General features: G+C 39.0%; 1 protein-coding gene across 1 annotated transcript in view; it reads right to left on the bottom strand.

Annotated features, from left to right (window-relative positions):
• The window catches only part of CAAP1 (caspase activity and apoptosis inhibitor 1), a 59,301-nt gene extending 49,253 nt beyond the window's left edge, over positions 1-10,048 (bottom strand). The window contains exons 1-4 of the mRNA XM_017520168.2: positions 9,630-10,048; positions 4,152-4,352; positions 2,967-3,051; positions 1,666-1,741 (exon numbers count right to left, since the gene is read on the bottom strand). Coding sequence (XP_017375657.1) covers positions 1,666-1,741; positions 2,967-3,051; positions 4,152-4,352; positions 9,630-9,935 — 668 coding nt within the window. The 5' untranslated portion in view covers positions 9,936-10,048. The remainder of the gene's footprint in view (positions 1-1,665; positions 1,742-2,966; positions 3,052-4,151; positions 4,353-9,629) is intronic.
• Between the last annotated feature and the right edge of the window lie 4,078 nt (positions 10,049-14,126).

Here is a 14,126-nt window from a genome sequence, read left to right as displayed (position 1 = left end):
AAAACATGAAAAAATGCACATCATCACTGCAAAAATGCAAATCAAAACCACATTGAGATACCATCTCACGCCAGTTAGAATGGCGATCATTAAAAAATCTGGAGACAATAGATGCTGGAGAGGATGTGGAGAAACAGAACCACTTTTTATACTGTTGGTGAGAGCGTAAATTAGTTCCACCATTGTGGAAGACAGTTGGCAATTCCTCAAGGACCTAGAAATAGGAATTCCATTTGACCCAGCAATCCCGCTACTGGGCATATATCCAAAGGATTATAAATCATTCTATTATGAAGATACATGCACACGTATGTTCACCCATCGATGACAGACTGGACAAGGAAAAAACACCATGTAGCCATAAAAAAGGATGAGTTCATATCCTTTGTAGGGATGTGGATCAATCTGGAAACCATCATTCTCAGCAAACTGACACAAGAACAGAAAAACAAACACCGTTATGTTCTCACTCATAGGCCTGTATTGAACAATGAGAACACATGGACACAGGGAGGCGAGCATCACAAACTGGGGTCTGTTGTGGGGGAATAAGAGAGAGACAGTGTGGGATAGGGAGGTTGCGGAGTGATAACATGGGGAGAAATGCCAGATGTAGGTGACGGGGGCGGGGATGGAGGCAGCAAACCACACTGCCATGTATGTACCTATGCAACAATACTGCATGTTTTGCACATGTGCCCCAGAACCTAAAGTGCAATAAAACACATAATTTTTTTTAAATGTACATTTTCTACTCTGTGGTTTCAAATAAATTACCCTATAACACTCCTACCCAGCAGCATTCTTTTAGAAATGAAAAAAATTCTGTATTTCTGGTTAAGTATATACTTCACTATGCTACTACTCCTGGTAACCTCTTATTTGTACTACTGCCTGTGCACGAGTATTTCTTTTTCTTTTATAATTTATTTTTTTCTCATCTAGCACAACTCTTTATATTCCTCTTTATATTCAGGAAAAATGCTAAGCTTTGCAAAGAACAAGTCATTCTCTGGAAACTACCAAAATAGTTAATTGTTTTAAGCAAAGTGCATCAATATATGCTCAAATTAATAGGTGAAAGTTTGATGTACACTAATAAAATAAAAAAATAACAATTAGCATGTAGCTTCTTGACTAGTCAGCATCCCAAAACTTTAAGTATTATTTTATCATCCCAATAATAAAATAATATATATTTATAGGTAAAATACGTAGACTTACATAAAATGAACATAACTATCTCATCTGTGAAATGAGACTATTATTCCCTAACAATAGATACACAGATTAATTTAATGAGATCAAGTGTTCTATGCTGTTAATATAGAAACTGATGGAATGCTTAATAAATAAATAGTGAGGATCATGAATAGCATATTCAAAATCCAAATAAGAGTGATTCTGCTTCAGTTTGGCACTGCTACTGTTCTCTATCTATGTGGAGTAGTTTTAAAAAATCACCTTAATCCTGAAAGTAGTTAATGCCATCTTCCTATATAACAAAAGGACCAATCATTACAAGTACACAAATGAATCTTTTTATAGCACTGAATGATTTTATAAATAAAACACACAAAAAAAACAGTAACATCCTTGACATAACGAATCATCAAAGGAATAACAAAGAAATTTTGAAATAAAAATGAAAGTTTTTACACTTACTGACTGACTAAATCAGATCCCATCTTAGAGCCATCCTCTGCCTCCTCTTCCATATCAGAGTCCATTCCATTGTCACCTTACAAATGAAAGAAACTACTGAAAGGACACTTTAAAAAAAGTTACAATGGTGTAATCATTACATTAAAAAAATCATCTTTAAAAGTGATGCAGATTAAAGAACTTTATACGGGGTCAAAATTTACATTTTTAATTGCTTGTATTTAAAATACTTTTTTCAATGCCTTATGTATTTCTTATTGTCTTCTTTTTATCTATTATATAAATGTATACAAACAAGAAATGTGTGCATATATACTTAAACACTATATACATATGTATGTATCTATTTCCAGAGTTACAAAATTCCAACAAACAATTTTACATTTAAAAATGAAGCTATCTGGCCCGGTGCAGTGGCTCAAGCCTGTAACTCTAGCACTTTGGGAGGCTGAGATGGGCAGATTACCTGAGGTCAGCAGTTCGAGACCAGCCTGGCCAACACGGCAAAACCCCGTCTCTACTAAAAATACAAAAAACATTAGCAGAATGCTGTGATGCGTGCCAGTAGTCCTAGCTACTTGGAAGACTGAAGCTGGAGAATTGCTGAAACCTGGGAGGCAGAGGTTGCAGTGAGCTGACATCGCACAACTGCACTCCAGCCTGGGCGACAGAGTACGAGTCAGGCTTAAAAAAAAACAATGAAACTATCTCTGGAAACTTCATGAAAGGATCCAATTTTTGTTTCTTCTCCTGTCATGTGAATGTGAAAATCCTTACAAAGTTCCAAAAGAAAAAATAAATGGCCGAAAGTCCCAAATTGTAGAGGTGTAAGTATCACAAAGAGTAGTCATACTTCAGGCAGACAAACAAATACTGATAAATTGCATGGAAGTATTCTAACTCCATACTTGGGTCTTATTAGAGAATAAACAGTATGCAAAAGTCACTAAACAACGTAAAAAATCTAAAAAAGAAAATTAAAAATATTTTAAGGGAAATCTTTGCCTTTTCAATAATTAATTTTTTAACAGATCTTTGGTAAATATTTTTTACTTCATTTTCTTACACTCTTATCTATATACACTTGATTTGGAAAAACAACATATTAAGTGTATTCTTGAACTGCTATTCTTATATGTGAACCGTATTTTTTAGTACAAATAGAAGTAAAAATACTCTTCAATGATAACTCAATAATAAAATTAAAGTTACATCCAAGTAGGAGAAAGATTACCTCAGGATTTATGCTGAATACACCATTAACTAATACGTTACCAGAATGTAAAAATATGTATTCTTACCCTCAAGAATCTTCAAAATTTTTTTTTCAGACAGGAGCTCTAACTGTTCCTGGCATAGTTTTTTAATTTCTTCTATTGAACAGTTCTAAAGGAAATGACATTTTAAAAAATGCATTTATGTAACACAGCCCCAGTGTAAACTGGAAAATTTCAATCACAAAAATTTAAGTTAGCAAAATCTTACAATAAAATAAATTAAAGCCTCAACTAGATTCAAATACACCTTTCCCTGGGATGAAATCTGAAACACTTCCAGTTAATATGGGAAGATTATAGATTTGATGGTAATACATAAAGCTGTATTTATTATCAAAGAACAAACTAAAGAGAGTCAGTTTCCCAGCTATTCTTAATAGCAGCCTATTTGTGTTAGGTAATTATTCTAAAGGCTTAAATATTCAAGTCTTGTATCTTTAGATATATGACCTCGAGCTTAACTTGAGTGTCCGAGGTCTATTTCTACAACTATAAAATTAGAACAACAAATATTTCCCTAAATAATTTTCAAAAACAATTACATAAAAGTACTTGCAAATCTAATGAAATATAAGGTATTACCAACCATTGTTGTTTATTGTTACAGAGCAGCATGCTGTGACATTATTTCTTAAAGCACCAGAAAGACTATATGTCCAATTTAATTACTCCCATTCCCTGTACTTAACAGAATAATCTCCACAGGGTCAACAAATTTCTTGCCTAAACATTTTTTCTTGGCAAATTTTTAAATAAACAAGGCTGTTTATGATTCTCCATTTTACAAAATATTTTCAAGTAGCCTGTTTCCGATACAAACATCCAATTAAAAACTGCATTAAGGCCGGGTGAGGTGGCTCAGCCCTATAATCCCAGCACTTTGGGAACCCAAGGGGGACAGATCACAAGGTCAGGAGTCGAGACCAGTTTGGACAACATGGTGAAACCCTGTCTCTACTAAAAATACAAAAATTAGCCAGGCGTGGTGATGCACACCTGTAATCCCAGCTACTCAGGAGGCTAGGGCAGGAGAATTGCTTGAACCGGGAGGCAGAGATTGCAGTGAGCCAAGATTGCACCACTGCACTCCAGCCTGGGTGACAGAATAAGACTGTGTCTCAAAAAAACACGCATTAAGTAAAACAAACAATTGCTACAAAGAAAATTGTATTTCTACATATGTATATAGTCTGATGTGTAATGAAGTACCTTTAACACATCAGGAAGCATCTTCTGTAACTTCTTCTCTCCTATGATACAGAAGCACTGCTGAAGCATTTCTTTTTTGTCTGATATATAGAAACTAACTGGTTTCAATGAGACAGTCAGGTCCAATCCACCTTCTTCCAGGTCACTGTGTTCTGCCAAGAATAATTCTTTCTCCAAAGTTGGCAAAATATATTTGCTTTCCTAAAGTTAAAATAAAGAAACATTAAATAATACTATTTAAAATATAAAGAATATGTATGACATTTTTATTTAATAAGTTATTCTTCATCAAAAATTCTCAAATACTTTGCACAATAATTTATCTAAAACCACAGGAGAGAATATTTAATTGTTCAATATTCTTTGATTTTCCTCTCCAAACTGCAATTAACTCAAGCAGTAGCTATAAAAGGAAGAGATATTTAGGATACACAAACAAAAGTATACTAAATATTGAATAATTTCTTAAAGTTTAAATTTTTAAAAAATTAGGATATTCCCCTAACAGGCCATTCACCCAAAAGTTCTATGTATGCATTATCACTGTACTTCAATTCATATAAATAGATTGAAGTAAAATAGTTACAAATCACAGATATTATGCAGTAAATTAATATACTTACCAGGAGCTATCATCATTTTTAAAATTTACATGATCATAATGAAAGTAACCAATTTCAGTAATTTAAGATATTTCTGTCCATTTTACTCTCTCCCAACTGTATCCAGTCTCTCCAAATCTATTCTATAATTCTATTCCAAACTGCTACAATGTTTTGCCTAGGTTACACCAAAAGCCATTAAATGGGACTCTCTGAATTTAATCTGAGGTTTCCTTGTTTTGTATACTGTTAGCAGAATGGATCATATAAAATGTGTATGTGTGCATCCTCCCCATTGCTCTTAAGGTAATATGGCCTACACGGACTTCATGCTCATTCTTGTGTTCAGGACACAATCTCCTTTGAATTACTGAACTGTAACCTATTCTCCTTCTTTCAGCTCATACAGGCAGGGCTTCTGCATACCATTTTCCTAGGACAGTCTTTCCTCTCCTTTCTCTATCACACTTACAAGATTAACAAATTCAGATAATTCAGACAATTCAACAGTCATTTTCTCTGGAGAATCTTCCCTGACCAGAGGTCAGAGAGTTGTTTAAAAAGCAGTTTTAAAATGGGTCACTCTTAAAGAATACTATGATAATTAGACTGAAAAAGTAAAAGAATTAGTACTTGTTCTAACAGCTTACAATGTAACGATGCAGAGAAACTGGAATCCTCATATACTGTCAGCAGGATTATAAAATTGTGCAGCTACTTTGGAAGCTAATTTGGCAGTTCCTCAAAAAGTCACCATATGACCCAGCAATTCCATTCCTAAATATACACTCAAGAGAAATGTAATGATACATCCACACGAAAACTTGTTCTTAACAGCATTACTCATAATAGCCAAAAGGCAGAAACAACACAAATGTCCATCAAGTGATAAATGGAAAAATGAAATGTGGTATAGTGGTACCTATACATATGTGGTACCTATGTACAGCTATACAAAAACAAAACAAAATGTGGTACAGCAGTCATAAAAAGGCATGAATCTCTGTGATACAAAGGAATAAACTTGATGTGCTACAATATGGATGAACCTTAAAAACATTATGCTAAGTAAAAATGTCAGACACAAAACACCACATATTATATGATTCCCATTCATATAAAATGTCCAGAACAGGAAAATGTATACATCTATAGAATTAAGAAATAAGTTAGTAGTTAAACAGGTATGGAGCACAGTAGGGGTGAGTATTGAGGATGATAGCTAAAAGTAACACATAAGGTTGCTTTCTGGAGTGATGAACATATTTTAAAACTGACTGCAGTGATGGCTGCACAACTCGGTGAACACACACAAAATCACTTAATTGTACATGTGAAGTGGGTGAACTGTATGGTATGTCAACTATATTTCAAAAAAATAGGGAACTCAATACACAACAGATACAATAGCACTCTAAAGTTTGAGATGTTATCTACATGCCTAATATGCAATGACCTTTTCTTCACAAATACACACATATTTCATTAGAAGATGGGTTTAATTCTGTATGCAAATGTTTTCAGTATTCAATTGACCAATGTTGTTGGTCTCCCTATCATAATGGAGTGTTAGAACTATGGAAACTGGGATGGGCGAGGTAGCTCACGCCTGTAATCCCAGCACTTTGAGAGGCTGAGACAGGTGGATCACCTGAGGTCAGAAGTTCGAGACCAGACTGGCCAACATAGTGAAACCCCAACTCTATAAAAAATACAAAAATTAGCCAGGTATGGTGGTGGGTACCTGTAATCCCAGCTATTAAGGAGGCCAAGGCAGGAGAATTACTTGAATCCAGGAGGTGGGAATTGTAGCGGGTTGAGATAGTGCTAATGCACTCCAGCCTGGGTGACACAATGAGACTCTGTCTCAAAATAAATAAATAAATAAATAAATAAACTATTTAAAATAAGAATGTGATATCCAAAATTGAATCTAGGTGTGGCAAAACTTAATAGATCTATATTAAAAAATTTTTAAAGAGTTTTTTTTTTTTTAATCACCCTAAAAAACTCCACTAGACCCAGATATTTCTGACAAATATATGAGAAGAAAATATAAACCATTCTGGAACACACCAAAAAGACAAAAAGCTTCCTAACTCAATCCATTACAAAAATAAAAACCACAGGCTGATCTAATCTAGAAACATTTACATCAAATTAAAAATAGGCTGATGGCAGTGGCTCACGTCTGTGATCCCAGCATTTTGGGAGGGCGGATCCCGAGGTCAAGAGATTGAGACCATCCTGACCAACATAGTGAAACCGTGTGTCTACTAAAAATAGAAAAATTAGCTGGGTGTGACCGCATGCTCCCGTAGTCCCTGCTCCTCAGGAGACTGAGACAGGAGAATTGTTTAAACTTGGGAGGCAGCAGTTACTCCACTGCACTACAGCCTGGCGACAAGGGGAGGCTCCACTGCCGCTGAGGTGGCTCGTGCCTGTAATCTCAGCACTTTGGGAAGCCGAGGCGGGCGGATCACCCAAGGTAACGAGTTCACGACCAGACTGACCAACATCGAGAAATCCAATCTCTACTAAAAGTACAAAATTAGCCAGGCTTGGTGGCGCACGCCTGTAATCCCAGCTACTCGCGAGGCTGAGGCAGTATAGTCACTTGAACGCGGGAGGCGGAGGTTGTGGTGAGTTGAGATCGCGCCATTACACTCCAGCTTAGGCAAAAAGTGTGAAACTCGGTCTCAGAAAACAAAAAGTAAAAATACTGAATTCCAGCCAAGTACAAGAAACTCAACAAACTAAAGAGAGCTTGTTCCAAGACTCCAAAGACTGTTCAACATCAACTAATTTATCAATAAATTACATTAAATGATTAAAGGGAGAAAAAGTATGTGATCATCTCAACACAATGCCAGAAAACCACCTGATAAAACTCTAGAACCATACTGAACTAAGAATTGAAGAAGAATTTCCTAACCTGGTCAAAGATATTTCAAAACCTGTAACAAATAATTTCAAACTAATAATACAGTGGTTAGATACAAGAAAAATACATAAAAATACATAGCCCATGCTTCCTTAATTCCCAACTTCCAAATGTAATGTTGGCCGGGTGCGGTGGCTCAAGCCTGTAATCCCAGCACTTTGGGAGGCCGAGGCAGGTGGATCAAGAGGTCAGGAGTTCGAGACTGGCCTGACCAACAGAGTGAAACTTCATGTCTACTAAAAATGCAAAAAATTAGTAGGGCGTGTTAGAGAGCGTCTGTAGTCCCAGCTACTTGGGAGTCTGAGGCAGGAGAATCACTTGAACCCCAGAAGCGGAGGCTGCAGGGAGCCCAGACTGCACCACTGCACTCTAGCCTGGGCGACAGAGCGAGACTCCGTTTCAAAACAACAACAAAAAAATGGAATGTTAAAAAATATGAGAATACAGAATAGTCTCATAATCTTGCAATAGGAAAGATCTTTCTAAACAACACACAAAATCCAGAAGGCTCAAGAAAATATTCACTTTGACTACAAAAAAATATCAAAGGCAAATTAAAACAAAGAAAAAAAAAGACAAAAATTAAAAAAATCAAAGGCTTCAGTACACCCTGGACAAAGTTGTAACAATATTTGCAATACACTCTACATAAAAATTAGAACCAAGGCTTTATGTGAAAATATTTGAAACTTATCAGTTAAAAGTTGAAACACTGAAGAGAAAAATGAGCAGAGGATATGTACAGGAAAATACATAAGAAGGAATCAAATGGCAAATAAAAATATTAAAATGTTCAATCTCACTAATCAGGAAAATAAAATCAAGCACAATATTAATTTGACCCATTAGTCTGGCAATTTTTTTTAAAAAAATGGTTATCAAATGCTAGTTAAGAATTTCGGAAATAAGTATTCTTATATATGTGTATTCTTATATGTATACTGTTTGGACTACAAATCTGTAAAGTCTTATCTGGAAAGCATTTGATGGCATTCACTAAGTTTCCTCATAGCATAAGCCTTGACCCAGGAATTTGAGTTCTCACACTCTCCCAACATAACTCTTGGTAGAAGATATATAAACAAAGGTATTTGTAATGGAGTCACAACAATACAAAAAAACCTGCAAATCTAAATAGCAGTAAAAATATAAAATACCAGGAAGTCACTAAAAATAACAAACCACGTATAGAAAGAAACCTATCACAACAATGCAGGCATTCAACAGCTGGAATAACACTACAGCTTAAGTGTAGGAACTTAAATACACATATCTGACGAGAAGTAATGGAAAGAGGCTGCATATCAAAATATTAATGGAGAGGCAAGAATACGCTTTCCCTTTATTTCCACATTGAATAAATTTAAAGTACATATTCATTCGTTTTGAAACGAATTACGAATTTTTTTTTTCAATCGGTGTTATCTTGGCAGATTAGTTGCATATAAAGAACACGGCTTTTGTAGTCAGATATTTGGATTCAAATCTAGGAGCTATTAACAAACTCTGTGATCGTTTAAGTAAAGTTTCTTAACCTCTTTGGACCTCAATTTTCTCATCTGTAATGTGGCGTTAACCATATCTACGAAAAGGTGAAGACAAACGGAGAAGTGTTTGGCTAGCAAGGGCAATGAAGGCTAGCTTCCAACTCATACTCTTCTGGGAGACTGAAATCATTGGAGTGGAAGGAGCCAAGGGTGAAAAAAAAAAAAAGTCAAGTGATCAGGAAATCCAGAAACTTGAAGTTCAAGATTCAAGATATGGATGGGAGTGTGGAGCTCACCAGGACTTAGGAACATGAACCTCAAGCACGGACGACCTTGGGATCGCCGCGCTAGCAGTAAGTTCCAGCCGGCGCCCCATCCCTCTAGTAGCCTAACTTCTTCAAAAAAGCAGCAGCTCCAGAAAGCGGCGAGAGGGGCGCGCACGCACCTGCTGCAGGGAGCCCGAAACGCTGGAAGAAGAGTCGGTACTCCTCCGCTTCCGGCGCTCGCTGCGCTCCACGCTGCTCCCACCCCAGCAGCTGCCGGCGCTTCCACCGCCGGTGACACTTCCACTGAAGCTGGCGTTCCCACAGCAGCTGACGCTCCCACAACCACCGGCGCTACCGCAGCCGCTAGTGCTTCCACTGCCGCCGCTGGCCAAGGCAGGTATGAGGTCCGGGGCCGCGAGCGCCGCGGCGGCCTCTTGACTGCTACGTTTGCGCCGTTTCTCCCGGGAGGACTTTTTCCCCGTCATGATCCCTTTGCTGCAACCATCGGAGGAAAGTACGCGGTCTCCGGTGCGACTGAAGGCCGACTCCCGCAGCTGTGGGCTGCAGGCACTGGCGTCGCAGGTTATGCGTCACTTCCGGCCGTGTCGCAGAACGTGGTGAGGCGTTTTTAGAGGGGTGCCAGAACCAGTTGCCCTTCCTCCTCCAGTCGCGGAGGTGGATTTGAGTGTGTAGTGAGTAACCCTTGTAGTCGGAGTTTGATTTGTTTTGGTTTTATATCTCTACAAAGGATAGAGGGTACTTTTAACTTAAAACGTTTTTAGTGTTTGTCAGTTTACAATAAGGTTGAAGTATGGTTGCTGATTCTCCATTTTCGTTTACCTCCAAATCTTAAGCTATTAACGCTATAACAGAAAGAGAATTTAGGGAAAAGTTGCATCTCATTTTCATCATCACCTGGGCAAATTACTTATTTCTTGCCTAGAATCTAAGATGGACAAGTAAAGGACTTGAGTTCATTTTTGAAAATTGACAGTGGAACTGGCGTGGTGGCTCACACCTGTAATCCCAGCACTTGGAAGGCAAAGGCGGGTGGTTCACGAGGTCAGGAGATCGAGACCAGCTTGGCTAACACTGTGAAACTCCGTCTCTACTAAAACCACAAAAAATTAGCTGGGCGTGGTGGCATACCCTGTAATCCTAGCTAGTGGGGAAGCTGAGGCAGGAGAATCCCTTGAACTTGGGAGGCGGAGGTTACAGTGAGCCGAGATCATGCCACTGCACTCCAGCCTGGGTGACAGAGTGAGACACTGTCTCAAAAATAAAATAAAATAAAATTGACGATGGTTCACAGATTTTACGGGTGGATGTAATCTAAACAGAAGGCAGATTTTAAAACGAGGGAACAAGAACACTTAAAAAGTGAACTGCAGGGGCAAGAGCCTTTAAGCCACGAGGGTAAAAGGTAGAGCCTGGAGCAAAACTAGCTGGTGGTTGTAATTCTGTGCCTTTCCCTGGATTAAGAGGCAATTAAAGAAGCTTCCCTTCAATGTGTCTCCTGTTTGTCTCAGTCATTCAACAATTACTTCATAAGTGCCTAAAACAAACCAGCCTGGGGTTAATAACCAGGAAAACTTCTGGCCCTAGGAAAACTGTCTTCCCCCAAGCCTCACTCTTAAATTAGCCTTCTAAGGTAAATGCTGGGGTGAGCCCACTGTATTCATTTCATAGGCGTTCCATTAAGTATCACACTCATTAAATGAGTCATACCTGAAAGGACTTGAGAGTATTGTATTCACAGATAGGAAAAATACATAAAATCAATAGTGTATTGCATTTATAAACCTGTTAAGGTGTGAATTGTATCCCTGATACAATCCTTGTAATTTTAATAAAACTAAATTGCTAGATTTTTTTTTTCAAGATGAAGTTTTGCTCTTGTTTCCCAGGCTGGAGTGCAGCGGCATGATCTGGGCTCACCACAACCTCCACCTCCCAGGTTCAAGTGTTTCTCCTGCTGCAGCCTCCCAAGTAGCTGGGATTAGAGGCATGCGCCACCACGCCCAGCTAATTTTGTATTGGCTGGTCTCAAAGTGCCAATCTCAAATGATCCACCCGCCTCAGCCTCCCAGAGTTCTGGGATTACCAGCGTGAGCCACCACCACACCTGGCCAAATTGCTAGACTTTTAACAAAAGGTAAGCTTTCAATAGAAAACTATCTACAGATAGTATCTTTGTCTCGGTTAAGAAATCTCAAGTTTTCCATTTTGAGATATTTCCCAGATTCTGTACTCCAATGGTGTTATAGGAGTTATTAAGAAATTATTTTGGAACAGAACAGAGGCCTCAGAAATAACACCATACATCTACCAAAAAAAAAAGAAAGAAAAGAAATTATTTTAGGCGGATAGAGAGGAAAAGTGGTCTTTGGGAAGTTTTTTTTTTTTTTTTTTTAAAGCAGCTCCAGAAATGTTTCTTGTCTAGCAAAAAAGCTGGGCTGACAAGCTTTGGTATACAAATGCAGGCCATTAGAAACTAGGTTTACTCAATATGGTGATTCCCCTTTTCTTCTTGTCCCCACATGTGCCTAGCAGCATGGCCATCCCCGCATATCCCCATGTGTGTAGAACATCATGGCACCCTACATTTGCATATTAAAAGGCTAGGGTGGGAGGGCCAGATCTTTTGCAGGCTATGTAAATTACATACCTGGTCAAACCAATTTCCTGGGCCCTTTGCAAATCAGACACCATCTCCTCTCGAACTCTTGACCTCATAATATAACTGGCTGTTGTCTGCTGTACCCGGGGTTCCCTCTTTCAGCTCTTCCCTCTGTCTCTGTATGAGGGAGCCTCTTCTTTATTGCCTATTACGTTCTCTGCTCCTTAAAACCACTCCATGTGTGTCTGTGTCATTTTATTTAAACCGGCAGGAGACAAAGGACTCTGGTGTTCCTCCAATCCTTGGAGCCATATCAATGGGGTCACTGATGCTACTCAGTCTGAAGACCCTTCTGAGAAACTTACTCAGCACAAGAATGCACTTTCTACCTTCTTATGCAAGCTACTCGGAAGGTAAACTGGGGAGGACTGCTTGAGGCCAGAAATTCTGGGCTGTGATGTGCTATACTGATCAGGTGTCTGTACTTAGTTCAGCATCAATATGGTGACCTTCTGGGAGTGGACCAAGGGTGAACTGGCCCAGGCCAAAAATGGAGCAGGTAAAAACTCCCGTGCTAGGCTGGGCGCAGTGGCTCACACCTGTAATTTTAGCAGTTTGAGAGGCCGAGGCGCAGATCACTTGAGGCCAGGAGTTCAAGACCAGCCTGACCAACATGGTGAAACCATCTCTATTGAAAATACAAAAATTAGCCAGAAATTGCTTGAACCCAGTAGGTGGAGGTTGCAGTGAGCTGAAATGGTGCTACCACACTCCAGCCTGGGCAATGGAGCGAGACTCCATCTCAAAAAAAAAACGAAACAAAATAAAAACAAAAGAAACAAAAACACCCATGCTGATTAGTAATGAGATCACAGCTGTGAAAAGCCACTGCATTCCATCCTGAACAATATAGCAAGACCAAGCCTCTAAAAAAAGAACAGAGACTGCTCTGTCTTCTCACCATGTGCAGAGGAAAGGCCATGTGAAGACACAGTGAGACGGTAGCCATCTACAAGCCAGGAAGAGAAGCCTCACCAGAAACCAACTTTGATGGCACATGGATCTTGGACCTTTAACCTCCAGAACTGAGAGAAAATAAATTTCTGTTTAAGCCACCCAGTTTGCGGCACTTTGTTATGGCAGCCTGAGCTAGCTAATACAGATCTAAAATGTTATGTGTGCCTGGATAGAGCTAGTTCTTAATTCCTGGCTGCAAATTACTCTTATAAAATCCATTGAGAAGCTCCTGGGTTTCCACTTTGTTCTATAGCAACCTGTCAAACAGTGTTCATATTTCTTCAGGAGGACCAAGAAAGCAAGGCACTCCTCACTAGATTGCTGAACAGTATTTATGAACTTGGCAGATGAATTACAGTCTTTGCCCACTCACACACTTGTTCTAGGACACAAAAGCATTGTTCTACCACTGGTGATAGAGAAGGAGAGAAAATAGACAAAATCCATGCCTTCATAGCATATTCTCTAGTGAGGTGAAACAATGAGAAAATACACAATAGGAAGTGCTTTCCTCCTCACTTTGGCACTCTGCATTATTCTTACCCTGTTTTTCTTCAGCACCGCTAAACACCACCACACATATATTTGTCTGTCTCCTTCCACTTGAATGTAAACTCCTGAAAAGCAAGGACTTTATTTGCTTCTCTTTTTTTGAGACGGAATCTTGTCACCAGGCAGAAGTGCAGTGGTGCGATCTCTTATCTCAACCTCCACCTCCTGGGTTCAAGCGATTCTCCTGCCTCAGCCTCCCAAGTAGCTGGGACTACAGGCACACACCACCATACCCAGCTAATTTTTTGTGTTTTTAGTAGAGACAGGGTTTTGCCATTTTAGCCAATATGGTCTTGATCTCTTGACCTTGTGATCCGCCCGCCTCAGCCTCCCAAAGTGCTGGGATTGCAGGCATGAGCCACCAGGCCCGGCTTATTTGCTTCTTTATTCCCAATATTCCCACTGTCCTTAATAAAAATTTGGCATAGTCCAGTCACAGTGGCCCTATCTGTAATACCAGCGGTTTAGGAGGCTGAGTTGGTTGGAT

Source organism: Cebus imitator, unplaced genomic scaffold (genome assembly GCF_001604975.1).
Source record: "Cebus imitator isolate Cc_AM_T3 unplaced genomic scaffold, Cebus_imitator-1.0 Scaffold809, whole genome shotgun sequence".
Taxonomy (NCBI): Eukaryota; Metazoa; Chordata; class Mammalia; order Primates; family Cebidae; genus Cebus; species Cebus imitator.
The sequence above is the reverse complement of the archived record's forward strand: the minus strand, read 5'-3'. Positions and strand labels throughout refer to the sequence as shown.